The sequence below is a fragment of the Podarcis pityusensis genome (genome assembly GCF_964106645.2).
Source record: "Podarcis pityusensis genome assembly, chromosome: 1".
In the NCBI taxonomy this organism is placed as follows: Eukaryota; Metazoa; Chordata; class Lepidosauria; order Squamata; family Lacertidae; genus Podarcis; species Podarcis pityusensis.
Genome location: NC_138028.1, coordinates 22,975,925 through 23,003,277, shown reverse-complemented (window position 1 = coordinate 23,003,277; position 27,353 = coordinate 22,975,925). Strand labels below are relative to the sequence as shown.

The 27,353-nt window shown below is 43.6% G+C and overlaps 1 protein-coding gene across 9 annotated transcripts in view; it reads right to left on the bottom strand.

Moving 5' to 3' along the window:
- LOC308481226 (cation channel sperm-associated auxiliary subunit beta-like) overlaps positions 1-14,174 on the bottom strand; it is a 48,651-nt gene extending 34,477 nt beyond the window's left edge. The window contains exons 1-8 of one of the 9 annotated variants that reach the window (XM_081013319.1): positions 14,153-14,174; positions 11,713-11,788; positions 10,919-11,010; positions 5,838-5,990; positions 4,510-4,570; positions 3,691-3,786; positions 2,060-2,206; positions 323-415 (exon numbers count right to left, since the gene is read on the bottom strand). In XM_081013319.1, coding sequence (XP_080869445.1) covers positions 323-415; positions 2,060-2,206; positions 3,691-3,786; positions 4,510-4,570; positions 5,838-5,990; positions 10,919-11,010; positions 11,713-11,788 — 718 coding nt within the window. In that variant the 5' untranslated portion in view covers positions 14,153-14,174. The other 8 variants (XM_081013318.1, XM_081013321.1, XM_081013324.1 and 5 more) reach the window with 8 other exon arrangements.
- Positions 14,175-27,353: the final 13,179 nt, after the last annotated feature.

The following is a 27,353-nucleotide window of genomic DNA, read 5'->3' as shown; positions in this document are numbered from 1 at the left end:
GATGCTAGGGTTTTGAACTGGACATCACACCACAACCTTCACTCTGAGACCTACAATTACTGTATTGGTCTGAATATAGGCCACACTCCCCCCCCCCCCCCAAATCTGGCTCACATAAAAGCTGAGTGCAGTCTATAGTGACACTCTTATAAATAGAGAAGCTATGTTTTGAGAGATCTCATTTTAGGGGTGTAGTCTATATTCGGACCAACCCTGTACATTCTATGAAAGTGCAACGTGTTCTAAGGCCTTGGGGTAAGACAGGCTACAAATAAAATGGAAATGCATATGGGTCAATTAAACAACTGAAAATAAGAATTACCATTTTCCAAGATGGCACAAATGGTAGCAGACAAGTTAAACCATACCGTATCCCCATCCATAAATCCACTGTCGGTCACTCCTACAATTAGTCCTACAAATACGAAAGAAAACAATGCATTACATGAAAAGTGAATCACAGTATAAAACAAGGCTACCAGTATTTATGACACTGTTATAAAGCTTCATATTTCCCAGAAATTTCAGCAGTGTAGTTGGTTTGGTTTGCTTTTGATGAAGAGATGACTGGAGGTTTCTCTGTGATATTTGAGTTTATTTACAAATATATGTTGAGTCTAGGTAGAAGCACAACTTATCACCCCAACAGCAGCAAAATCAGGAAATAAGTGCCCCTGTATCCATAGATGTAGTTACAGACCTTAAATACTCAGCTCAAACCTACTTGCACACACTGAAAGAAAGCATGTCTGCCTACTTTACTAGTACCACATATCTAAGTTAATAAGCACAAGCAGGTGGTTCAGTATGGGGTGGGGGACAGTTGCAAACATATCCCTGGTGTATTCCTATGGCTATTGTAGAATACGCTACAGTGTAGTGGTTGTGTCCTGTCCTCTCCTTCCCACCTGAGATTCTCAGCAAAATGCTCTAGCAGTCATGCTTTTCACCATCACACACATATTTGACTAAAAACAAACAAACCAGTGAGCAAATAATTCAAATTAATTGTTTCTTTCTTGGGGGAGGGGATACCATTTCAAAAAATGCATACCTACCATTTATTCCATCTATTTTGAATGCTCAGTATGCAAGTGTCATTGCTTGCCGAGCTAAAATAGTGCCAGCGATGCACAAGGTTTGCAAAACTGCAAATGATCTTTTTTTAAACAACAACAACAAAGTCTTTTCCATTGCTGTGAGAGGGAATTGTCCATGAAAGCTGCACCAGGCCCTCTGAGAACAACAGAATATCCTCAGTCCTGTTGCTCCAAGGGGAACTTGCTCCTCTACTCTTTTCAAAGCACATGGCAGCAACAAGGCCTTTCCCTGCTGCCTAGGGTTGCCATATTTCTAGAAGTAAAAGTTGCTGAGCTTTTTTTGGAAAACTCAAAGCTACTGAGCAGACATTATTTTAGAAAATAATGAAACTCAAAGTTGTTGAGCTCAAAATTCCGGACATTTAGCCAATTTTCCGAAATCCCCCCCCGGACACTATTTTCACCAGTTAAATTACGGACATATGGCAACCCTACTAGAGAGTGGAACATTTTAGAAGGGGAAAAAAGTAAATAGGAACAGAGGCAGTGCTGAACCCTCAGACTATCTCATAAAGGAATTTGCTGGAATGTGAATTCTCAAGTGGACTCATGATTTGATCCAGGTGGTGATCTATTCAGATGGAATCAGGCAAGTCCTCTTTAGAAGCAGGGTTTCCACCATCACCCCTACTGACCTGAAATAATAGACCTAGATTTGCACACAATCTTCCCCAAGGGGACACATATGCACACGGAGCCAGCATTTCACAGGTTAACAGCTAGTTGCAGAACACTCATGTGTAGTAGAAGTGTAACAAATGCATTCACAAGCAAAACCAACTGCATTTGATGAGACTTACTCCCAAGCAAGTATAGGATTAAGCCCTAGCCAACACAGTGGGACTTACTTCTGAGTAAACAAGTACACTTATTTTATTTAAACTTTTACATCCCACTGTACCCAGTTGGAAAACGAAGCTGGTGGATCAGCTAATTATGTAAAAATGCAAGACACTTACCTATTTTTCTTGTTGTATAAATCAGACCAATTATTGCTACATCACTTGCACAAGGAGTTTTTGCTATTTTGATATTGGCTACTTTAGACAATGTATCATTAACTTCCACGTTTTCACCAAGGGTCCAAAACCACTGAAGAAGAGGATCTGCAAAAGAGCACTAATGTTTAAGAAAGCAAAAAAAATTTCTGCTTTTTACTTAAAAAGAAAATACAGTTGAGTGAAGGAAATATGTGACTATCTCTGAAATTTGTGGGAACACCCTTGGAGGTGAGTAAAGGACGTTATCAGTCTGGTCCAGGGTTGGGGTGGGGGATGGGAATGGGACTGCCATCACTGTGGAGGAAGGTAGGGGGAAATACAGAAGTGGGTGAAGGCATACAGAAGAGACGAGGTTGTCTAAGTCTGCTGGAAATTGAAGAGTACTAGGAGACCACTTCAAATAACGAATACCTTCCTTAGACCTGTTCTTAGTAAAATACACATACACACACACACACACACACACACACACACACACGATACTCTCTTTTTTCATGATGGTGGCCATTGGAAATCCTGCCAGTATGATATTTTGTTTCAACTGACAAGACAAAATTACTGTTTTGGGGGGACGGGCAGGTGTGGAGGGCTCCCTGGTCTTGAATGGGGTAACTGTGCCCTTGAAGGACCAGGGGCACAGCCTGGGAGTCATTTTGGACTCACAGATGCCCATGGAGGTGCAGGTTAATTCTGTGTCCAGGGCAGCTTTCTACCAGCTCCATCTGGTACCTAGGCTGAGACCCTATTTGCCCATGGACTCATTTGCCAGAGTGATGCATGCTCTGGTTATCTCCCGCTTGGACTACTGCAATGCGCTCTACATGGAGCTACCTTTGAAGGTGACCCAGAAACTACAACTAATCCATAATGTTGCAGCTAGACTGGCAACTAGGAGTGGCCGCTGAGACCATATAACGCCGGTCCTGAAAGACCTACATTGGCTCCCAGTATGTTTCCAAGCACAATTCAAAGTGTTGGTGCTGACCTTTAAAGCCCTAAACGGCCTCGGCCCAGTACACCTGAAGGAGTGTCTCCACCCCCATCATTCAGCCCGGACACTGAGGTCCAGCTCTGAGGGCCTTCTGGTGCTTCCCTCACTGCGAGAAGCAAAGTTACATGGAACCAGGCAGAGGGCCTTCTCGGTAGTGGCGCCCGCCCTGTGGAACGCCCTCCCATCAGATGTCAAAGAGATAAACAACTACCTGACATTTAGAAAACATCTGAAGGCAGCCCTGTTCAGGGAAGTTTTTAAGGTGTGACACATTATGTTTTATTGTATTTTTAATATTCTGTTGGGAGCCACCCAGAGTGGCTGGGGAAATCCAGACAGATGGGTGGGGTATAAATAATAAATTATTATTATTGTGATGATGATGTATTGCAGTTTTATCATTAATTTCTTTTCTATTCATATGTATCAATGTTGTTTACTGCTTTGGAGACTTTGGGCCAAAAAAGCGGAATAGAAATATAACTTTCCATATCATATGAATAAATTCAGAAAACTTTATACTTAGTGTTCGTGCTAATTTCCAATAGACCAGAATTACTTACAAAACCGCAAACACTCCCTATGAGCTATGACGTACCTCGTACGATATCCAACAAGGTTCCCGTAGTAGTGAACATATTTAAACCATGATGCATATTAAATTTTACTAACCATTCCTCAATTGGATTAACATCTGTTTCAGCGGCATGTACAAGAAAGACAGAGACAGATTAGTCATATAAGTACACAAGTATTATGGGTGATATCCAACGTCAAGCAAACAGGCCTTTGCTCACACAACATGGTTTCCTTTTCTCCTCCCTCTTGCAATCCCCACGACCAAACCCTCTGGAGCAAATGTCAGGGGTCCACAGGGGGCAAAGCCTTGTTGCACAAGTGGAAACCCATTCCACTTGCAGATAGACACAAGTGGATATTGCTGTATGCTTACGTCAATATTACTTGGCTACGAGCGATCGCCAAAGTTGATGATGCCTACATGCTCTTCTCAAATGTTGCCTACGATGGTGCACTGCTCTTCAACTGAATTCTTAGTAATGAACATTCCTGCATATTTTTTCTGGCCAATTTATTTTTCTCTTTTTTTCTATTCAGACTTATAACACACCCTTCACCAAATAGAGTGAGTTACAAAAATAAGTGCAGTATACATTATCCCGAAACTGGCTTTCTCTCCACTGAAGTTGGTATACTACTTATGCACCATTTGAGATTGTGCCAAATGCTCACTACCAAGTTGTCAAATTTCTCCCCTGCTAGCAGGATTTTGTGCAAATTTTTTCTTTTGAAATGAGATGTACTCACCACCTTACATGAGTACAAAAACAGCAGCAACAACACAAGGAAGCATCAATAGCCAGTGAGGATAAATAAGTGGAAATTATAAATCTCTCACCTGTATTATATGTTAACTCTTCTCGGTTGATTTTAATACTCCACGAATCCACACCTTCTCCCTTTTGTTTAAAGAAAGGATGGTAACCCAAGATTTTTAGTCTTAAATACTTGAAGAGTCACATACATTTAGGTAAACTGCTGTGCAGACTGATTTTCCAATTATGAATTTTTGTAGCTGATAGTCTCATAGCTTACGGGCGGTGGCAGAGGGACGAGCGGCGAAAAAGGGCTCATCTCTCTGCCACCGCCCGCCTCACTTGAGTATAAGCCGAGGGAGGCTTTTTCAGCATAAAAATGTGCTGAAAAAGTTGGCTTATATTCGAGAATACACTGTATGTTTTGAAGAGAAAAAATGAACAAATTCCTATGCCCCACAAACAACTCAGAGATGCATTTTAAATAAAAGCACACATTCTACTCATGTAAAAACACCAGGCAGGCCCCACAAATCACCCAGAGATGCATTTTAAATAAAAGGGCACATTCTACTCATGTAAAAAGATGCAGATTCCTCGACCGTCTGCGGGCCGGATTTAGAACGTAATTGGGCCAGATCTGGCCCCTGGCCTTAGTTTGCCTACCCATGTTCTAAAGAAATGCTTGGACTAACTGATATTATAGTTTGAAGTCTTGTTTGTTTCCGTTATATTTTGCTCCCAAAAGACCCATTTATCCTAAATAAAATCCAATATGGCAGACATGTCTATACAAAACATTGAGATCCAAACATGAAATTTTGCAGGTAGCCCTTACAAATAACGTTTAAAACCTTAGAAATAACATTTAAAACCATGAGTGTAGATCCATCCCAGGAACCTGCCTTAAACCAAGTCAGATTGCTTGTCCATCTAGCTCAGGCCGGCCCAACTTTTATACCAAGTGGGCCGCAAGAGTACTCTGACCATGTAATCTGTGGGCCACACACTGCCTTGATGCAGTTAGCGCTTTCCCAGCTTCAGGAAGGAGGTAATAGGGTTCTAGGACCTTGCCAGAGCCTTCGCGCCTCCTTTCCCAAACCCAGCACCTCACTTAGCTGGCTTTGGGAAGGCAATGCAAGGGCTGAGGGGGTGTCAAATGTTGCTGAGGGCCACCAAAAAAGGTCTTGAGGACTGCATGTGGTCCTTGGGCTACACATTGGACCACTGTAAGTTTCCAGCCAAATGTTATGGCATTGTTTAATAAGTATCCGGTGACAGTGGCTGTCCTGAGTTCAGGCAGAGGTGACCACCTGCTACCTGATCCCTTTTAACCGGAAATAGCCAGGGAGTGAACCTGGGACCTTCTGCATGTAAATTATGTGCTATGAGCCCTTCCGCAATGCTTTACCAGAGTCATTTTGAAGTAGAAGACTTTGGAGTAGGTACTGTTGAAGATCTGGATGCTGGGCGCAAGACCAGCTGAAGTAAAAAGAACTAGATTCTTCCGTCTGTTCTCCAAGGTGTCGGGCTTATTGATATTATACAAATGACAGCGGACAATCTTTAACAAGGGGGAAAAAACCCAGGATTAACATACGAAGCACATATCCACAACATCTGGAATTATTAAAACTTTAAATGGCAACCTAACAAACTGGACTGTTGATTTCAAAAGCGGAAGCTGCAATAAAGAAGGCTTTAAGGAGCCAGAAAGGAAAGGAAGGTAGAAATCCTCATTTTGTGGAGGGACAACTTGCCCTCCCCCTCTCTCAGGTGATTTTGCCTGCTTTTGGCTGGCATGGGCAAGTGCCACAGAGAATTAGGCAATTTAGGGTTAAAGTAGAGAAAATGATCATTATCTAACAAATTAATATACCTGAATATCACAGGGCAGTTTACAATATAAAAGCACAAAATATGTACCGTAATATAATAGCAAAAAATCTCACAATAGACCCCCCCCAAGACACATTTAAAAGGCCATAGATGGTTTAATGAGCCAAAACGCCTAAAATGTTTAAGTTTGACCTTCTGTTGCACCCCAAGGCCCCTTCCTGCCATCCTTCCTCTTCCTTTCTCTGACAATATCCTGAGGCAGTGTTGGCAAGGCTTTCTTCATCAGGCCAGGCCTCCTTCCACCTGCCTTGCCCCACCCTCCTGCCCTGGGGGTCCTCATAAGGGAGCAATGCCTGAAGGAAGACCTGTGACGGGAGAGACTTCACCAGGCCAGGCCTTCTTCTACCTGCCCTGCCCTGCCCTACCCTCCAGCCCTGGGACTCCTCATAAGGGAGCTGTGCCTGGAGGAAGAACTGTGAGGGGAGAGACTACTTCAGGCAAGGCCTAAAATGTTTAAGTTTATCTTCTGTTGCACCCCAAGGCCCCTTCCTGCGAAAATTACAATATCCTGAGGTCTTTCTTTGCAGTTACCTCAGGAACTGCTAACCCAGCATCTACAAGGGTCTTTCTTCAAGGGTCTGAGCACCATGGTGCCTACAGGCACCAGCTTGGTGGTCCCTGGCTTTTTATTTTAAGTTTTATCTCAAAAGAGAAAAAATGCCCCCTCAGAATCTGGTTGGTTTTGAAGGATTTGCACAGGGCAAAAACTGGCAGGGATGGTTTCCCTTCTTGCCTGTTGCTCCATCCTATTTGCTTGCCAACCACGGGGAGGCTGTTCAGGAAGTGGGTGGGAGCAGCAGCAATGGCTGTACTGTGACTAATTATGTGTTTTTCCATGCCCCGCACAGCAGCCAAGATGTGTTATGCCACACTCCCCATGGCAGCCATCTTGTGACTGGTACTCACAGAACTTCCTTCAAATTCAAAATGTGTCCACTGCCCCCCCCCCCAAAGGTTGGCAACCCCTGATGTAGCTCCATGAAGTTCATGCTGTCCATAGGACAGGAGGGAAGAAAGGGAGAATCCTGATTCCAGACTCATTAGCCTTGCAGCACGTAAAAGAAATTACCTGGCTATAATGTGGTTACGGAAGAATTTAAGATAGAAAAAGGGACACGACAGGGGTGCCCAATTTCCCCACTGCTTTTTATATCGGTCCTGGAGGTTCTGTTAAATATGATTAGAAAGGACCGGTTGGTTAAGGGCATACAGGTCGGAGCTAAACAGTATAAACTGAGAGCATTTGCAGATGACCTAGTATTGACGCTACAGGAGCCAGAATCTAGCACTAAAAGAGTTTTAGAATTAATTCAGGAATTTGGTCAGATGGCAGGTTTTAAATTGAACAAGTTAAAAACTAAGGTTTTAGAGAAAAACTTAACACCGATTGAAAGAGAGAGGTTTCAGAATGAGACAGGATTGAATGTGGTAAAGAAAGTGAAATACTTGGGGATTAATATGACAGCCAAAAATGGGAACTTATTTAAAGATAATTACGAAAAATGTTGGACGGAAGTGAAAAAAGATTTAGAAATTTGGTCAAATTTGAAACTCTCGCTGCTGGGCCGTATTGCTGTGATAAAGATGCCTAGAATGTTGTTTTTGTTTCAGACATTACAAATTGTAGATAAGATGGATTGTTTCAAGAAGTGGCAGAGAGATATTTCTAGATTTGTCTGGCAGGGCAAGAAGCCCAGAATAAAATTTAAGATATTAACTGATGCCAAGGAAAGAGGTGGATTTGCCCTGCCAGACCTTAAACTTTATTATGAATCAGCAGCCTTTTGCTGGCTGAAAGAATGGCTACTTCTTGAAAACACAGACATTTTGGATCTAGAAGGTTTTAACAATGTATTTGGATGGCATGCATACTTATGGTATGATAAGGTCAAAGCACACAAAGCATTCAAAAACCATATTGTTAGGAAAGCATTGTTTAATGTTTGGATAAGATATAAAGATTTCTTGGAAAATAAAACCCCAAGGTGGCTGTCACCAATGGAAGCAAAAGCTCTGAAAAGGCTCAATATGGAGGCCAAATGGCCGACATATTGGGAAATTTTGGAGCAAGAAGGAGATAAATTGAGATTGCAGAGTTTTGAAAAATTAAAAAATAAAGTGAGAGATTGGCTTCATTACTATCAGATAATGGAGGCATATAATTTGGATAAGAAAATAGGCTTCCAGGTGGAAAAGTCAAAATTAGAAACAGAATTGTTAGAACCCAAAACTAAAAATTTGTCAAGAATGTATAACTTGCTGTTGAAATGGAATACTCAGGATGAAACGGTGAAATCTGCTATGATTAAATGGGCACAAGATGTTGGACATAATATTATGTTTGCTGACTGGGAACAGTTATGGACCACAGGTATGAAGTTTACGGCATGTAATGCCTTAAGAGAGAATATTATGAAAATGATATACAGGTGGTACATGACCCCAGTCAAGCTTGCAAAAATTTATCATTTGCCCGATAATAAATGTTGGAAATGTAAAGAAACTGAAGGTACATTCTTTCACCTCTGGTGGACGTGCCCAAAGATTAAGGCTTTCTGGGAAATGATATATAATGAACTGAAAAAGGTATTTAAATATACCTTTCTGAAGAAACCAGAGGCCTTTCTTTTGGGCATTGTCGGCCAACTGGTGCCAAAGAAGGACAGAACCTTTTTTATGTATGCTACAACAGCAGCAAGAATACTCACTGCAAAGTATTGGAAGACACAAGATCTACCCACTTTGGAAGAATGGCAGATGAAGGTGATTGACTACATGGAATTGGCGGAAATGACTGGCAGAATCCGAGACCAGGGAGAAGAGTCGGTGAAAGAAGACTGGAAGAAATTTAAAGACTATTTACAGAAATATTGCAAAATTAAGGAATTTTAGAAGGATGTCGGATAGAAACTAAGAGGTTTTTAGCTGCAATGCTTTAAGAGATATGAAAAAAAAAAGGTTAACAATTGGGTAAAAGTTTAATGGTAAGGATTTGCTGAACTAACAAACTGAACTGGAATACAAAGAAGGGAGGTATGAGGAGGTTCGGGGAAATAAGTGTAAGGAAGATAGGCTATGGAAAATTAATGTGTTTTTAACTGTTTTATTTTGTACGTTTTTCTTTATTTTTTACTTTTTTGTTATATCTTAAAAACTTTATACTTTTTTTCTTTATTCTGTATTTTCATGTATTTTTTGAAACTTTAATAAATATCATTAAAAAAAAAAAAAGAAATTACCTGGCTATATTCATAGCTGCAGCAAGTGCAGAAGCTAGAACACCCTTTTATTGTTTATTTAAACAAACTGCAATGCCATGTTTTGTTTTGATGCCAATAAATAAATAAAAGTTCTTTAAATCACATATGGTGTTGTTAAATCCAAGGGGAGACTGAATAACCAATAATATTTCACTCCATTTAGCTAAGCTTCTGAGTCTAACCGCTTCCGATTAAGTTAGTGATGAGAGCTAACAATCCATTTAAACAAACCACATTTTTCTGTGTACAAGACGAGCTTTTCTGACCAAAAAATGAGGTTCAAAATTTAGGCTTGTCTTATACACAGGTAGTGCTGAGAAGAGACGGGCGAAAGGTTTTTTGGCGCAAGCCCAAGATTGTAAGCGGCGATTGGCCGCTTGATTGTTGGGGGGCGGGATGCCGGAAATCGCTCACCTGCCTGAATGCAGCACACAACTGCTCGTGTCACTTACAATTGCTACTTACAATCTCAGGCTCACACTTCGTTCCGACAGGTGAGCCATTTTTGGCATCTCCTCCCCCCAATCGGCCAATCGCCACTTAAAAACTCGGGCTTGCGCTTTATTGTGGCAGCTGAGCAATTTTCGGCATTGGCTGCTTGATTGTGGGGGGGGGGGGGGTCCCCAAAAATCGCTCACCCGCCGGAACACAGCACACAACCGCTTGCATCACAGCTGCCTGATCACCACCGTTAGCCCTCCTGATTGCCGCTGCGGCAGCTAATAGACAGCTGCTTTTGTCGCAGCAAGCGGGAGCATGATTGGTGGCCGCTGGTGGAAATCGGGGAGCTGATAGGTGGTTTCCGTTTGCGTCACTCGGTTGTGTGCTGCGTTTTGGCAGGTGAGCAATTTTTGGCATTCCCCCCAAATAATCCTCCCCAAAAGCTCAATCCCGCCTATCTTCTAAATTTTGAGGCCCCCAAAATAGACAGGGGCGTCTTATAGACGAAAAAATATGGTATGTCATCTAGATATCAACTTTGTGTGGATATCTATCTGGACATTTGGAGAACTTAAATGAACTTCTATGATTTATGCACCAATGGTTATCGGTATCCATAATATGAACTGATGATGAGTTCTTTCTTACTGTTGTTGGTATTTATTTATAAAATAGTACCATGCCCTTATTTTAATTACTTTCTCCTTCCCTTCCCTTTCCCTAAATTTGGAGTGGGGGGGAGGGAAATAGCTAAAAGAATTGATTAGCTAATTCTGCTGAACCAAAGAATGGTGTATCGGCAGGTTATTCCCCACTGCCATAATACAAATGCATTATTTGCTGAGCTACTCCCCATTCAGTTGCAACTGGAAATACATTGCTGGAAACTTACCAAACTTTTATCTGAAAGAAACAGTTTAATTGCCTTAGATGACATATTCCGCTCATCTCCTGTGTAGCAAGAAAAACTCGAATTGGCCACCACTGAGTGAGGAAAAAAAATATATTGAACACTAATGTATTCAAAGATGATATTACAGAACTAGAATATACTGAAACTCAAATCAAAAATGAAATTGGGGACTGAAATAGATTGCATTGGCTTTTGTGAGTTATAAATAAAAAATACAGTAGTAATAATCACATCAACAACATTTGATATTATTAGCAGTCTCAGGAAGGAAGTTTTACTGGGAGACATGGGGTTTACGGTGGGCAATAAGAAAATAAATAATATATTTATGGCAATCTTTAAACCAAGGCAAGACCGCATGGGTTTGGACAACCAAATTAACCTTTGTGCTTCAGTCAGTATCTTTCCAAGCTCTCACTGTGGCTCATTTGACTCCTAGACAACACACATTTAACATCATTAGCAAATATCTCTTGCTCTTTAATATGGCGGGTTTTTTTTAAAGAAGCTTCTTGAATCTGCTGCAGTAATATATATATATATATATATATATATATATATATATATTGGATTCAGTTCCCCAAACTGTGTGCACACATTTCCCTTTGGTGGGCCCTATAGTGATACATCACTCGGACAAAATAAAGTTCTGATCTTTATGGAGTCCTTTGCAAATCACAGCACATGCAAATGCATTGCTGCGAGATTCAGTGCACTAGTAACTAACCCATATGCAAGAATAGGAAGGTGAAATAAATTAAAACACAACTTACCATTTACATTGTAGCTAAGTCCTGATGAAAGTTGTAGAACAGCTGTAAGCACAAGATAAAGCTGCAACAGCGCCATCTGTGATTGTAAAAGTAATATAAATGTGCATTTAATTCAAAGCTATATATAAAGCTGGTCCGCCAGTAGTCACATGATATGCACAGTGACCAAGGAAGACAACAAGGAGGCAGATAAGAGCAACATGCTTGGTCTTCAAAGAGTCCCCTTAGGTGCTATGGAAACTGCAAGCTGAAACCTGCTTCCTGTTCCAAACACTGGGTTCACGTATGGCAGAAAGAAGATTTAGTTCCCACCCCAGATGCAGACTATAAGCAACTGGTAGGTGCAGGATCAAATTATTTCTTATGAGCAGGAAACAATAATACTCAATCATAGATACCCCCATTACTCCTGTTTTTTCAACAGAGATATATGGTAGAACAACAGAAAGCTAAATGTGGGTATTCACATTAAGAAAAAAACTCATTTGAAAGCCTCAAGCATAATGATAAAACCAAAGTAATACCAAAGATCTGTTTAATACTCCCAATATATGCAAAAGAGTCTCTTTGTCCTTCCTACAATGTTAATAATATTATAAAGCATTCTAAACACTACACCATATTGGCAACTTGTAATTATATCATTATTATAATAGAATATAATTAATGTAAATAATTATATCTATTATTATTAAACAGAAAGTGTAATACTTTCTTCAGCAGATTAATGAATTGCTACATTGCCTATTATTGGCATGGGGGTGCCATACTTGGCATTATCTTGTGCCCAAATTAAACATGTCTTTCTTTCTTTAAACCATTTCTATACCACTTCACATTTTAAAAGTAATCTCTAAGTAGTTTTTCTGTCTTAAATAGAGCATTACTAAAAATCCAGGTAAAACATTACAAATGAGAGTCAGATACATGCAAATACAGTAATACTCCCCAATGGAATGTAGCAAAAGAAAAATCCAGCAAAACAAAATCATTGGGCCAATTGTAACTGCATGCTGTCTTGTAGAAGGCAGTCTCCTGAAGATGATAATGTATGATTTAGGATGACCCAAAGCTTATGGTAGGGTTCATATCACCAGCACAAACTTTGGAGAGGTCACCCATTTCCAATTTTATATGATTTGATTACAAGGCCAGTAAATGACAAATTTAAAGATGCCCAATCCCTCTGTTTTTCTCAAAAAAATCCACAGAAAGCTCTCCATGCAAACAGAACAAAAAATATGGGGCTTTACAATCCCTGCTATTCCACCCCCCACCCTTGTTTAAATAATGGCTGCTCTAACTCTAAAAGGGAAATAATTTCAACTGTCCTTGCTTCAGGGAAGGTTCTCACATGCCTTCTTTGCCGAGGCTGTTTCAGTTTTGTTGAGCCATCTTTGCCACTTCCAAGAGAGCCAGCCAACTGTTTGCTTTTATCTTGGGTTCCACAGGCTGACAGTTGGAAGAGTTCAAGTTCCGTCCCAGTGACTCCTAATAGCAACAGGACTCATAAACTGATCCAGCTTCAGAAATGCTTGTGGGGATAGATTTTCAGAATTTAAAATTATGTGGCAGGAACAGGCTATGTGGAAATCTTCCCGTAGTCCTCACATAAAAATGAGGGTCAGTGGCTCCGATACAAAAACTACACAGGAGACCTGTCCTCCATGTTAATTTCCTCAGTTCATCTGTTGCTAGAACCACATAGGATGCAGCTATATGAAGTGGGAGTCTTTCAAATTAAAAATAAAAAAACCCACAGTTGCGAGACTAAAGTGAATGCCACAAGGATATCTTCAACCACCCAGTTAGAGCTCCATCTAGGGCAGAAGGGAAGCTGATAAAAGATGGAAGCAAATGGAAGAAAAAACTCAGGTCTCTGAATAACTTGTCTTAGCTGAACATCTTCTTAGTCATAAAAATGAATCACTTCCATTAGCAATTCTCTTTAAAAAAATTAAAATACTTTAATCTGTTTAGTGGGCGTTTCAGTTTGCAAACAACAACATAACAGTAGTATAAAGCAGGTTCACCAGACATGATTCTGCATTAACTATGACAACAGAGGTGTCTTCCAGTGAGAAAAGGCAGCAGGAGGAGGCACTTCTACGTCATTTTTTTCGGGTGGGACAGGAGCAGCATGCAGCAACAGCAACAATGTCTGACTTTGTCTTACTTCGGCTCTCTCTCGAGCCTCTACCTACTGCCCATGAACAGCAACATCTGCAGTAGCAGGGAGCCTGGGAAATGTAGTTCCCTAGGGCTCCTTTCAGCTAGGACACGATGGTTGCAATGCAATGGTGACCTGCTACAGGCACCCAAACCTCGGCCTGCCAGTAGCCAGTGGCATAGGAAGGTCAGGTGAATTCACCAGTGCGGAAAATTTATTGTCAACCCCCCCCCCTTGAAATTATTAAAAGAAGGAAAATTAGATACTTACATCAGTGGTGTAGATGAGGTTTTTGCTGCCCGGCACGGTCACTGAGTTTGCCGCCCCTCTTGCTGGTCCTCATGCGGGAGTCCTGTCGATTTTCCACGGTCCTCCCCTCATCTCCCCTCCAACTGTCCTTCCCTTCTCCCCCCACTCCTAAGGGGTGGGAAAGAACTCAGTTCCTGTCACCTCAGACTCCACCTCTTCTTTGCTTTACTTAATGCCTCATCGTGTTCTTTGTTTCTCTTGCTTCAGCCACAGACAGAGCTCAAGCACCTATTCCTGCCCAGCAAAAGCAGCCAAAGCAGGAGCAATAAGGAGGATGTAATCTCTCATACCTGCATGCTGCTTCTGTGAACAGCCATAAGTACAGTGCTCAAGTACAGTGGATTTAGGTGGTGTCATAGGTGCCCCTCCGTGCCCGCAACAAGCCCCGTTGGGCCTTTCTGCAGCCTGCCGCAGGCATGGGAAAGTCCAATGGGGCTCGTCGCAGGCTTGGGAAGGACCAGCGAGGCCCGCCACAATGAGGTCTAGCCCCTGTGGGTGGGCTTAGCCCCATCCCAGTTTTGCAGGGGGTGGAGTGGTCTGAGGTCCCCTCAGCCATAGGGAGTTGGTGCCTTTGGATGGTGTGGTCAGATGAGGACTGCCTTCTTAAACCTTCCCTAATCTAGATAAGTGTTTTACAAAATTCCATGTTTGAAGAAATCCCCAAATTGCAACAAGTGGTGCTGGAACCCATCAGAAGGGATTTTCCTTTCTGTTCTTCTAAGTCCCACTAGTCCCTTTCAGCCTGAAAGGTTCTACACTTAGGCAAGAATAACCAGCTGCACCAAGATGGGGATCACTTGGTTTACCAGCAGTATATGTTAACAGATCTAGGAGTCTTAGTAGACCACAATATGAGTCAACAATGTGATGCTGCAGCAAAAGAAGTCTAGTCTCTAGATCAAGTACCACTCTACTCTGCCTTGGTCAGACCACACCTGGAATAGTGTGTCCAGTTCTGGGCACCACAATTTAAGAAGGACATTGACAAGCTGGAAGGTGTGCCAGAGGAGGGCAACCAAGATGATCAAGGGTCTGGAGAGCAAGCCTTATGAGGAGTGCTTGAAGGAGCTGGGTATGTTTAGCCTGGAAACGAGGAGACTGAGAGGAGATATGACAGCCATCTTCAAATATTTGAAGGGCTGTCACATGGAAGATGGAACAAGCTTGTTTTCTCCCGCTCTGGCTTCAAGTTACATGAAAGGAGATTCAGGAAGAACTTTTCTGACAGCAAGAGCCCTTCAACAGTGCAACAGACTTCCTTGGGAGGTTTTGCACTCTCCTTCCTTGGAAGTTAGTAATCGGAGGTTGGATGGCCATCTGTCATGGATGCTTTAGTTGAGATTCCTGAATTGCAGTGGGTTGAACCTAATGACCCTTGGGGTCCCTTTCAACTTTACAATTCTAAGATTTTATGAAAGGTCCTTACAACATAATGCAACTTAGTCCCATATGATTAAGTAATTATAAATAAATGAGTCCCCCCACCCTGAAAATAGTGCACTCAGATAAACTGGTTTGTGCAGATCTTTTTGATTAAGATACTTTGGTCATAATAACAGGCTACATCCAACTAAATCCTACTTAGGGCAGACCCTTTGAAATTAATGTTTGGATTTTTAATTCATTTCAATGAGTCTACTCTGAGTAGGAGTAGCATCCGAGGCAACGGTGTGTGTGTGTGTGTGTGTGTGTGTGTGTGTGTGAGAGAGAGAGAGAGAGAGAGAGAGATGTAAATTTACATAGCAGGAGGAGGGCAAATGAGGGCTGAGAGCAAATGTAAAAAAAAAATACAACAGCTGCATATTCCTGCACTGCAGAGGTTTGGATTAGATGATCCTCAACAGGGTCCTTTCCAACTCTATAATACTATAATTCTAGGGGAAAGGAGCCGAAAGGGCAAAATCGCTTCCCAAAGGTGTCTTTCAACATGAGAAAGGATTTAAAGTGAGGCAGAAAACAGTTAAGCGGGGAGATGTGGAAAGGTGGGAGGGGGCACAGAGAGAGAGATGAGGAAAGAGTCGCCCTGTTAATTTATTCGCAACTTCAAAAACACAGCCCATTACACAGGAAAAGAAACCCAAACGTGCAGCCCTGGCCCTCAAATGAAAGGTGACAGCAGGCGACCACAGTCTCTCCCACCTCCGCGTCCTTTTTGGGAGTCCGTGTCAGCCCCAGAGGGACCCTGCCTTGACCCGTGAGCAGCACAGCTTCAACCGCAGCCACACAGACACACAGAAAGCACCGGAGGCGAGGGTGGGACATGGACAGGCAGGGAGAGCACATGCGCCCGGCCCCGGCAACAGAGGTGGGAAGGGGATGCGATGTAACTCAACCCCGCTCAGTTCCTTGAGGTAATCGTGTGCAAACACACAAACACACCGCGCCCAGACCTTGCCCAGCCCACCACCGCCCTGGACGCCTCCTTTGCCTCAAAGGAGACCGTGTCAAGAAGAGTTCAGCCGGCTTTTTGTCACCTCCCTCAGGGATAACACCCGGGGCGGCCTGCACCCCCTTCCTACGCCACTGCCAGTAGCCCATCCCCAACACCCTCTTAATGAAGGGAGAACCAGACGCCTCACTGTTTGTTGTAAAACTCACATTTAAGCCACTAGGACAAAAAAAGTTGGAGAGCACAGGTGACACAGATTTCAATGCATTCATAATCCCAGCTAGCTGAACAGGTGTGCGGATGTGTGTGTGTGTGCTCCTCAGCATTGCTGTTCTCTACTACAGACACTTTGTGGCAGCAAAGCACAACATTTTCTGCACTTCAGGAGAAGAGAGTTCTGCTCCTGCCTATGCCCAGCTCTATCGACAACAAAAAATTATATAAAAACCAGCTGTGCAGAAATGACTTACATGAGGGACACTAGAGGGCAGCATTCATACTGCCAAAAAAGCACTCTGGCTGTATCTATACACTGGATTAGCAGATATTTCCTCTCCTCAGAAAAACCTGAGAACTCAGCTGGGGGAGGGAAGAGCTCTGACATTCTGTAACACAGTACTCCAAATGCAGTCGCATCATGGATTTATATGACAGCATTATGCTATCAGCAGTTTTTATTCCCAATTCCTTTCCTAATGGCTCCTAGCATGAAATTTGTCTTTCTTAGAGAGATGCCGCACTGGGTTGGTATTTTCATTGAGCTTCCCACTATGACTCTGATTCCCGCTTAATATTGGAGGCAGAACACAGCCATCATGACTAGTAGCTATTGACAGCCATACGCTTAATGAATTTGCCTAATCCTAATCTTTTAGAGCCATCCAAGATGGTGGCTGTTGCAATGCATTGTGTGAAGAAATGCTCCCTTTTGTCTGACTTGAATCTTCCAATGTTGACCTCCACTGTATGTCTATGAATCCTAACGCTATGAGAGAGGAAGCAAAACACATTCCTTAATCCATCCATATTTTTATCATGTCCCCTCTTAGTCGCCTTATTCTCTAAACTAAAAAGCTTTTTGTCATGTTGGTTGCCCTTCTCTCAATCTTCTCTAACTCCACGTTATCCTTTTTGTAGTGTGGTGCTGGAATTGTAAACAGTATTCCAAGTGTGATTGTACCACACTTTTGTATAATGGTATGATGATACTTACAATTTTATTTCCAGTGTTATTGGGTGAACATTTTAGGGGTGGTAAGTTTTACTCAGACTAGGTTTTACTCAACTAAGTTTTATTCAGAGTAGAGCTATTTAAGTTAACGAACCTAACTCCGCCATGCTCATTAATTTCTCCAGGCCTACTCTGAGGAAAAATTAGTTGAAAAACCACCGTACATATTTTGCATTATTAAAAAAAGGTAAAGGTACCCCTGACCGTTAGGTCCAGTTGCGGACGACTCTGGGGTTGTGGCGCTCATCTTGCTTTACTGGCCGAGGGAGCCGGCGTTTGTCTGCAGACAGCGTCTGGGTCATGTGACCAGCACAACTAAGCCACTTCTGGAGAACCAGAGCAGTGCATGGAAGCGCCGTTTACCTTCCCGCCGGAGTGGTACCTATTTATCTATTTGCACTTTGAGGTGCTTTCGAACTGCTGGTGGGCAGGAGCTGGGACCGAACAACAGGAGCTCACCCCGTCGCAGGGATTCAAACCACCGACCTTCTGATCGGCAAGCCCTGGGGTCTGTGGTTTAGACCACAGCGCCACCCGCGTCCCTATTTTTAATATGTTCTTATTTTAATTGTTTCTTTCTGTAGTATTTTATCTTGTAAATCTCCCAGAAAGTTTTTTTTAAGGTACAGAGCAACTAACGTGCCATAAAGAATAACTATTATAATAATATTCTATCTAACACCATTTTTGAAGGCTGCTGTTTTTATATATGCCACTACATATAAAATTATGTTCCGCCCTAAACAATGTACAGAGCGTGGTTTTGTAAGTAACCTATTTGGTCTCGCAGAATCTTCTACTTCGATTATCCTTTAATAGAATATCTCCCTCTAATAGCATAACCAAGTGCCAGTGGGAATAGAGTCAGAATATGCCCACTGAGAAAACAAAGGGTCGTTAGCTTCACACACTTCCATTGCTACTGCTGCTGCTGCACGTGCAGAGGGGGACTCGCCTCAAGCCAAGCTGTTGCTTCAGAAAAAAAGACCTCAGCGGTATATATATTTAAAGCAACTTTCTCCTCCTCCCTTGCTTCTTTTTGCTTCCTCAACCAGCCAAAAATGCCTCACGGAGATCGGGGGAGTGAGTGGAGGGGAAAAGAGCAGTTCCGCAAACTACTCATTGGTGGCTTAAGCATCGAAACAACAGAAGAAAGTTTGAGAAACTGCTATGAGCAATGGGGAAAGTAAACGGATTGTGTGGTTATGAGAGACCCTGCAAGCAAACGAGAATTTGGTTTTGTCACATTCTCTTCCATGGCTGAAACTGATGCAGCAATTGGCTGCCAGACCTCATTCCATTGATGGAACAGTAGTTGAGCCGAAAAGAGCTGTAGCCAGGGAGGAATCAGGAAAACCTGGAGTTCATGTTACTGTGAAAAAAATGTTAGTTGGTGGAATTAAAGAAGATACTGAGGAACATCACCTTAGAGAGTACTTCTTGGAATATGGAAAAATCGACACAATTGAAATAATTACAGACAGACAATCTGGTAAAAAGAGGGGCTTTGGATTTGTAACTTTTGATGACCATGATCCAGTGGATAAAATTGTATTGCAGAAATGTTGTTGTTTAGTCGTGTCCGACTCTTCGTGACCCCCTGGACCAGAGCACGCCAGGCACCTCTGTCTTCCACTGCCTCCCACAGTTTAGTCAAACTCATGCTGGTAGCCTCGAGAACACTATCCAACCATCTCGTCCTCTGTCGTCCGCTTCTCCTTGTGCCCTCCATCTTTCCCAACATCAGGGTCTTTTCCAGGGAGTCCTCTCTTCTCATGAGGTGGCCAAAGTATTGTAGCCTCAACTTCACGATCTGTCCTTCCAGTGAGCACTCAAGGCTGATTTCTTTTAGAATGGATAGGTTTGATCTTCTTGCAGTCCATGGGACTCTCAAGAGTCTCCTCCAGCACCATAATTCAAAAGTATCAATTCTTTGGCGATCAGCCTTCTTTATGGTCCAGCTCTCACTTCCATACATTACTACTGGGAAAACCATAGCTTTTACTATACGGACCTTTGTTGGCAAGGTGATGTCTCTACTTTTTAAGATGCTGTCTAGGTTTGTCATTGCTTTTCTCCCAAGAAGCAGGCGTCTTTTAATTTCGTGGCTGCTGTCACCATCTGCAGTGATCATGGAGCCCAAGAAAGTAAAATCTCTCACTGCCTCCATTTCTTCCCCTTCTATTTGCCAGGAGATGATGGGCCCAGTGGCCATGATCTTCGTTTTTTTGGTGTTGAGCATCAGACCATATTTTGTGCTCTCCTCTTTCACCCTCATTAAAAGGTTCTTTAATTCCTCCCCATTTTCTGCCATCAAGGTTGTGTCATCAGCATATCTGAGGTTGTTGATATTTCTTCTGGCAATCTTAATTCCGTCTTGGGATTCATCCAGCCCAGCCTTTCACATGATGAATTCTGCATATAAGTTAAATAAGCAGGGAGACAATATACAGCCTTGTCGTACTCCTTTCCCAATTTTGAACCAATCAGTTGTTCCATATCCAGTTCTAACTGTAGCTTCTTGTCCCACATAGAGATTTCTCAGGAGACAGATGAGGTGATCAGGCACTCCCATTTCTTTAAGAACTTGCCATAGTTTGCTGTGGTCAACACAGTCAAAGGCTTTTGCATAGTCAATGAAGCATAAGTAGAAGTAGAAGGAAGATGAGCCCCTCAGGTCGGAAGGCATCCAACAAGTTACTGAGGAAGAGCGGAGGACAAGTACAAGTAGATTCAGAGCTGATGAAGTGGCTGGTCACTCAGTTGCGGATATGCCTGGAAGCGAAAGGAAAGTCCAATGCTGTAAAGAAAAATATTGCATAGGAACCTGGAATGTAAGAACTGTTGGGTGTAGTGAAGGGTTAACCTTCTGTGTCTCGAGGCTGAGAGGAGGTGCTTACAAGGGAAGTAAGCCAGGACGTGACGAAAGCAGCTTGGAATGCTGTGAGCTGAGTGTAAAGTGAAAGCAGTTTTCCTACGCAGCTGCAAACAGAGGGATAAGATGCAGCTTGAATCAGATGGAATGTCTTGCTTGTAAATATGCTACTTTTGAGCAAATAAAGTGCTATTAGGAAAGAAGAAACGTGTGGGACTTGTTTTACTGCCCTTTCAACACGGACGCTGTGCAATTCTGCTAATTGCTTTATGACCTGCAGAGGCCCGCAGGGGGAAGTGTGCTGGACGCCAAGAATAAAGCAATAAATCTACCTAACATGGTTATGGGTCAACGTGAAGCGTGTGAGAAAGGGCTTTGAAGCTTTATCTGCTGATCGTCAGTTTGATCGACTGCCAGAGACTTCAAAGAGGCAGATCGGAGGAGACTGACGGAGAGGGAGCCAAGAGCCCTGACGTCCGGAGTTCCCAGTTTGGCTGAGTGAGTGAGTACCTTTGAAAAAAGCCAACAGAAGGGAGGCAATGGCTCAGCCCTGTGAACATGGCTTTGAGCTTAAACTGCCATGTCAGAGACTGACTAGCCAAAATTGGCTGCAGTGGAGCTTTCAAGTGGAGCTTTTGCTGGTTGGGGAGCAGCTTTGGAATGTAATTCACCCCACACAGAATGCAGCTGGGAAAGCAGAGGCTAATAGGGCTGCAGAGCAAAGTGAAGTTGAGAAGCGTGTGCTTGCTTTTTTGGCAGAAAGTGTGGATGCTCATCTGGTGCCTGTTGTCCTGGGTGCAAGGAGGCCAGAGGCCGCTTGGCTAGCACTCCAAGAAGCTTGTGGAGCTGGAGTGGGAAGCAAGGGCCGAGAAGTGGCTGCATCCGAAAGGGAGAGGCAAGATGGCGCCGGCCAAATTCTTGAGAGCCGATACACAGCTGGGAGGAGCTGTGAGCCCCCACAGGGGGGCGAAGGGACTGTTGCTGTTGTTGTTGCTAGCAATGCTGCTTGTGCTTTTGCTGAGCCTGGGAGCTGTGTGGATGCTGCAACGTGTCTGTGTGAGGAACCTGGAGTGAGGCCAAGTGTTGGGAGCCCTTTATCCATCAGAGGGGGTGCAGGAAAACGTCCTGGAGACCCCGTGAGCAGTGGGGGGGCAGTGAGCAGTGAAAGCTCAGAGACGCCTCTTTCTCCAAAAGCTGCCAAGAGTTGTTTACGTCGTGAGTCGGAGCCTGGGAAGCTGGAAAGAGCTAGAGGCTTCAAGGTCGGCCACCTGCAGCAAGTAGAGATAAGAGCTTCAGAGTTGTGTGGGAACGCCGAGACAAGTCCAGTCTCCATGGCAACTGAGAGAGTTGCATCTACGGAAGCTGTGAAGGTCGTAGGCAAGTCTTCCTGCCGGGGGGAGTCTGTTGCCGTGACAACCAGGGAGGACAACTGCAGAAGCCCCAAGGAGGGGGGTAGTGAGGAGATTGTTGCCCTGACGACCCAGGAATGTAAACAACAAGACTTTCTCACTGTAATAATTGACAGTGGTGCCTCAAATTCGTTGGTGCCATCTGCTGATCTTTTGAGGAATTGCAGGACAGTAAAAACTGAGAAGTATGTTACGATTGCCGATGGGAGCAGAAAAAGGCTAACAGAGACAGGACTGTTCTTCTGTCCTTTCCTTAAGCATAAAGTCAAAGCTTATGCAGTGCCCGGTTTAACTAACTGTTTGTTAAGTGTGCATGATCTATTGATCGATGGTTTTCAAATTTCTTTTGCAGGTGACAAATGTGAATTCTCCAAGGATGGGAAACACGTGTACACAGTGCAGTCTAAAGATAATTTGTTTGCTGTAAATGTGCCTTTTTCCACAGGAGAGGATGACACCGAAGATGCGAAGGGCCAATGTGTGAATGTAACACCCCACAATGGTTGTTCACATATTTGGCACTGACGCTTCGCCCATTTGAATTGGAAATATCTCCAGAAAGCACCAGAGCTAACACAAGGGTGCAAATTTAATGTTTGTGACAAATTTCTAGATTGCAATGCATGTAAACAGGCAAAAGTTGTGACATGCTCATATCCAAAGTCAGAGAGGCAGACCATGCAACCCTTTGAATTAATTCATGCAGATTTGTGTGGACCCATGTCTGTTGAGTCACTGGGAGGTTCGAAGTATTCTTTGCTTTTGATTGATGATTTTTCGAGGTCTGCTTGGACCTTCTCTCTGAAAACGAAAGGGGAGGCGGCTAAAATGATCAGGGATTGGATCACCGCAGTTGAGGTAACCTTTTCCACCAAAGTTCGTGGTTTTCAAAGTGACAGAGGTGCTGAATTCACTGGTTCTGCTTTACAGGATTTCTTTAGGGAGAAGGGGATTAGCCACAGACTGACCGCTCCTTACTCTCCGCAACAGAATGGGCTGGCAGAGAGAAAGAACAGGACGGTGCAGGAAGCTGTGTCTGCGATCCTGTGGGACGCAGGGCTACCCCAGAAATATTGGTCGGAAGCCTGGCGCTATGTGGTCCATACCGAGAACAGAGTGTACAACTCTAGTGTAGGAAATACACCGTATTTGGTGCACTACCTTCGTGTGTTTGGTTGTGAGGCTTGGGTGCTTATTCCAAAGGCTCTACGCAAAAAAGGTGAGCCAAGATCTAAAAGAATGATCTTTGTAGGGTATGAGCCTGGCTCAAAGGCCTGGCGGTTTGCGTACCCAAGTGGAGACCAGTCTAGGTTGGTTATCAGCAATAGCGCTGAGTTCTGTGAGCAAGCTGGTTGGAAACGTCTGCACGCCAATCCAGACATGCTTCCACAGCAGTTCTATGACTCAGACGAGGAGGAAGAGGAACTTGTTGCTGGGGACCACGGTCCAGAGCGACAGAGTCCAAGGCAGGAACAGCTCAGGATCCCTCAGAGGGGGGAACCTAGAACACCTCCTCAGGCAAGTGTCAAGTTTGAGCCAAAGAGTGAGCCTTCCTCACCTGCTGGACCAGCTGTAAGGCCCAAAATGCGCAGCAGGTCAGAGGGGGAAGACACTGAAGTTGAGGATGATTTAGCTGGACCCAGTGAAGCGGCAGGGTCACCAGGATTCACACTGAGGAGATCAGCGAGGACAAGGAGGCCTCCTGATCGGTACGGCGCTTCAGGCGTCTGGGTAGGTTCTGCAAGATGTGAACCTGAATCCTTCGAGGATATTCAGAGTTTACCTGAGGAAGAAGCAGGCAAGTGGCACAGGGCAATGGACAAAGAGATGAAGTCCATGAAAGATCTAGGTGTGTTCTCACTCACAGAGTTGCCACCGGGAAAGCAGGCTGTGAGTTCCAGGTGGGTTTACCGCTTGAAACCCACTGACGCTGGAGAGCCGCAGTATAAAGCCAGGTTAGTTGCTCGAGGATTTACTCAGAGGAAGGGAATACACTTCACGGAGGTGTATTTGCCAACGTCACGAGCGGAGACTCTGAGAACGCTTTTAGCTTGTGCAGCACAGAGAGGCTGGAAGGTAAACCACTTTGATGTGGATGTTGCCTACCTTAACTCAGATCTCCAGGAGGAGCTGTACATGATTCCTCCTCCGGGGTTTGAGAACTTAAGGCAGGATGTTGTGTGGAGATTGCACAAATCCATCTATGGATTACGTCAATCTGCTAGAAACTGGAACATGTGCCTGAATGAAGCCTTAGAAGAGCTAGGTTTCAGGAAGAGTCTTGCTGACAGTTGCCTGTTCCTTAGAGGATCAGGAGACTCACAGGAACTGGTGCTGATTTGTGTTGATGACGTGCTTTTCTTCTCAGAAACATGAACAGGCGGAGAAGTTTGCCAAAGAGCTAGGTAAACGATTCAAGCTTAAACAGCTTGGTGCTGTCAAAACTTATCTAGGTGTCAATGTTGAGCGTGCACAGGATGGAAGTTTTTTGCTCAGCCAGAGAGGTAAAATTGAGCAGTTGCTTCAGAAAATGAGGATGAGTGATTGTGCAGGAGTGAGAAGTCCTATGGAGACTAGTTTTGTGAAGGACAGCCAGCAAGTAGAACGCGCTGCGTTCGAAAATACTGAAGTGTTTCAGTCAGCCCTAGGGAGTTTGTTGTACTTGTCCCAGTGGAGCAGACCTGATATAGCGTTTGCTGTCAATCTGCTCAGCAGGGAGGCATCAAACCCTAGTGTGCAAGCCTGGAATGGCATCAAGAGAGTTCTGAGGTATTTGCAGGAGACCAAAGACTTTTGTCTTAGGTTGCCAGCACAAGGAGAAGTGAAACTGACTTGCTTTGTGGACTCGGATTGGGCTAATCTTGAGGATCGCAAGTCTGTGTCTGGCCTAGTGGTGAAGTTTGGGAACTCAGTAGTTGGATGGAGATCCAAGAAGCAAAGTCTTATAGCGCTCTCATCCACTGAGGCTGAGTTTAGTGCTCTTTCAGAGATGTGCAGAGAAGTAGAGCTCTATGCTTGCTTGGTGCAGGAATTCTGCGAAGTGGATTGTCTGCCGATACGTGTTTTCGAGGACAATCAACCATGCCTGCGTTTGGCAGAGTCAGGTCAGTTCAAGGCCAGAACGAAACACCTAGACATTCGCTTTCGGAATGTGTGCCAGAGTGTTCAGGAGGGATTAGTTGCGCTTAAGTATTGTCCCTCTGCCAAGAACCTAGCTGATGGGTTCACGAAGCCACTCACCTTCCAAAGACATGGAGAGTTTTGTGAAGGTCTGGGTTTGGGACGACCAAGGGTCGATTCTCCCCTCAGGCGCGAGACAAGAGGGGGTGTTGGGTGTAGTGAAGGGTTAACCTTCTGTGTCTCGAGGCTGAGAGGAGGCGCTTACAAGGGAAGTAAGCCAGGACGTGACGAAAGCAGCTTGGAATGCTGTGAGCTGAGTGTAAAGTGAAAGCAGTTTTCCTACGCAGCTGCAAACAGAGGGATAAGATGCAGCTTGAATCAGATGGAATGTCTTGCTTGTAAATATGCTACTTTTGAGCAAATTAAAGTGCTATTAGGAAAGAAGAAACGTGTGGGACTTGTTTTACTGCCCTTTCAACACGGACGCTGTGCAATTCTGCTAATTGCTTTACGACCTGCAGAGGCCCGCAGGGGGAAGTGTGCTGGATGCCAAGAATAAAGCAATAAATCTACCTAACAAGAACCATGAACCTTGGTAAGCTGTATGTGGTCAAAAATGAGATGGCAAGAATAAATATTGACATCCTGGGCATCAGTGAACTAAAATGGACGGGAATGGGCGAATTCAGTTCGGATGACCATCATATCTACTACTGCGGGCAAGAATCCCGTAAAAGAAATGGAGTGGCCCTCATAGTCAACAAAAGAGTGGCGAAAGCTGTACTGGGATACAATCTCAAACATGATAGAATGATATTGATATGAATCAAAGGCAGACCTTTTAACATCACAGTAATCCAAGTTTATACACCAACTACCGGTGCTGAAGAAACTGAAATTGACCAATTCTATGAAGACTTACAACACCTTCTAGAAATGACACCAAAGAAGGATGTTCTTCTCATTATAGGGGATTGGAATGCTAAAGTAGGGAGTCAAGAGATAAAAGGAACAACTGGCAAGTTTGGCCTTGGAGTTCAAAACGAAGCAGGGCAAAGGCTAATAGAGTTCTGTCAAGAGAACAAGCTGGTCATCACAAACACTCTTTTCCAACAACACAAGAGACATCACATGGACATCACCAGATGGGCAGCATCGAAATCAGATTGATTATATTCTCTGCAGCCAAAGATGGAGAAGCTCTATACAGTCAGCAAAAACAAGACCTGGAGCAGACTGTGGCTCAGATCATCAGCTTCTTATAGCAAAATTCAAGCTTAAACTGAAGAAAGTAAGAAAAACCACGGGGCCAGTAAGATACAATCTAAATCAAATCCCTTATGAATACACAGTGGAAGTGAGGAACAGCTTTAAGGATTTAGATTTGGTGGACAGAGTGCCTGAAGAACTATGGATGGAGGCTCGCAACTTTATACAGGAGGCAGCAATGAAAACCATCCCAATGAAAAGGAAATGCAAGAAAGCAAAGTGGCTGTCCAACGAAGCCTTACAAATAGCTGGGAAGAGAAGGCAAGCAAAATGCGAGGGAGATAGTGAAGGATACAGGAAACTGAATGCAGATTTCCAAAAAATAGCAAGGAGAGACAAGAGGGCCTTCTTAAACGAGCAATGCAAAGAAATAGAGGAAAACAATAGAATGGTAAAAACCAGAGATCTGTTCAAGAAAATTGGAGATATGAAAGGAATATTTTGTACAAAGATTACCATAATAAAGGACAAAAGTGATAAGGACCTAACAGAAGCACAAGACATCAAGAAGAGGTGGCAAGAATACACAGAAGAATTATACCAGAAAGATATGGATGTCTCATACACCCCAGGCAGTCTGGTTGCTGACCTTGAGCCAGACATCCTGGAGAGTAAAGTCAAATGGGCCTTAGAAAGGACTGCTAATAACAAGGCCAGTGGAAGTGATGATATTCCAGCTGAACTACTTAAAAATTTAAAAGATGATGCCGTTAAGGTGCTACACTCAATATGCTGGAAAACTCAGCAGTGGCCAGAGGATTGGAGAAGATCAGTCTACATCCCAATCCCAAAGAAGGGCAGTGCCAAAGAATGCTCCAACTACCGCACAATTGCACTCATTTCACACATTAGCAAGGTTATGCTTAAAA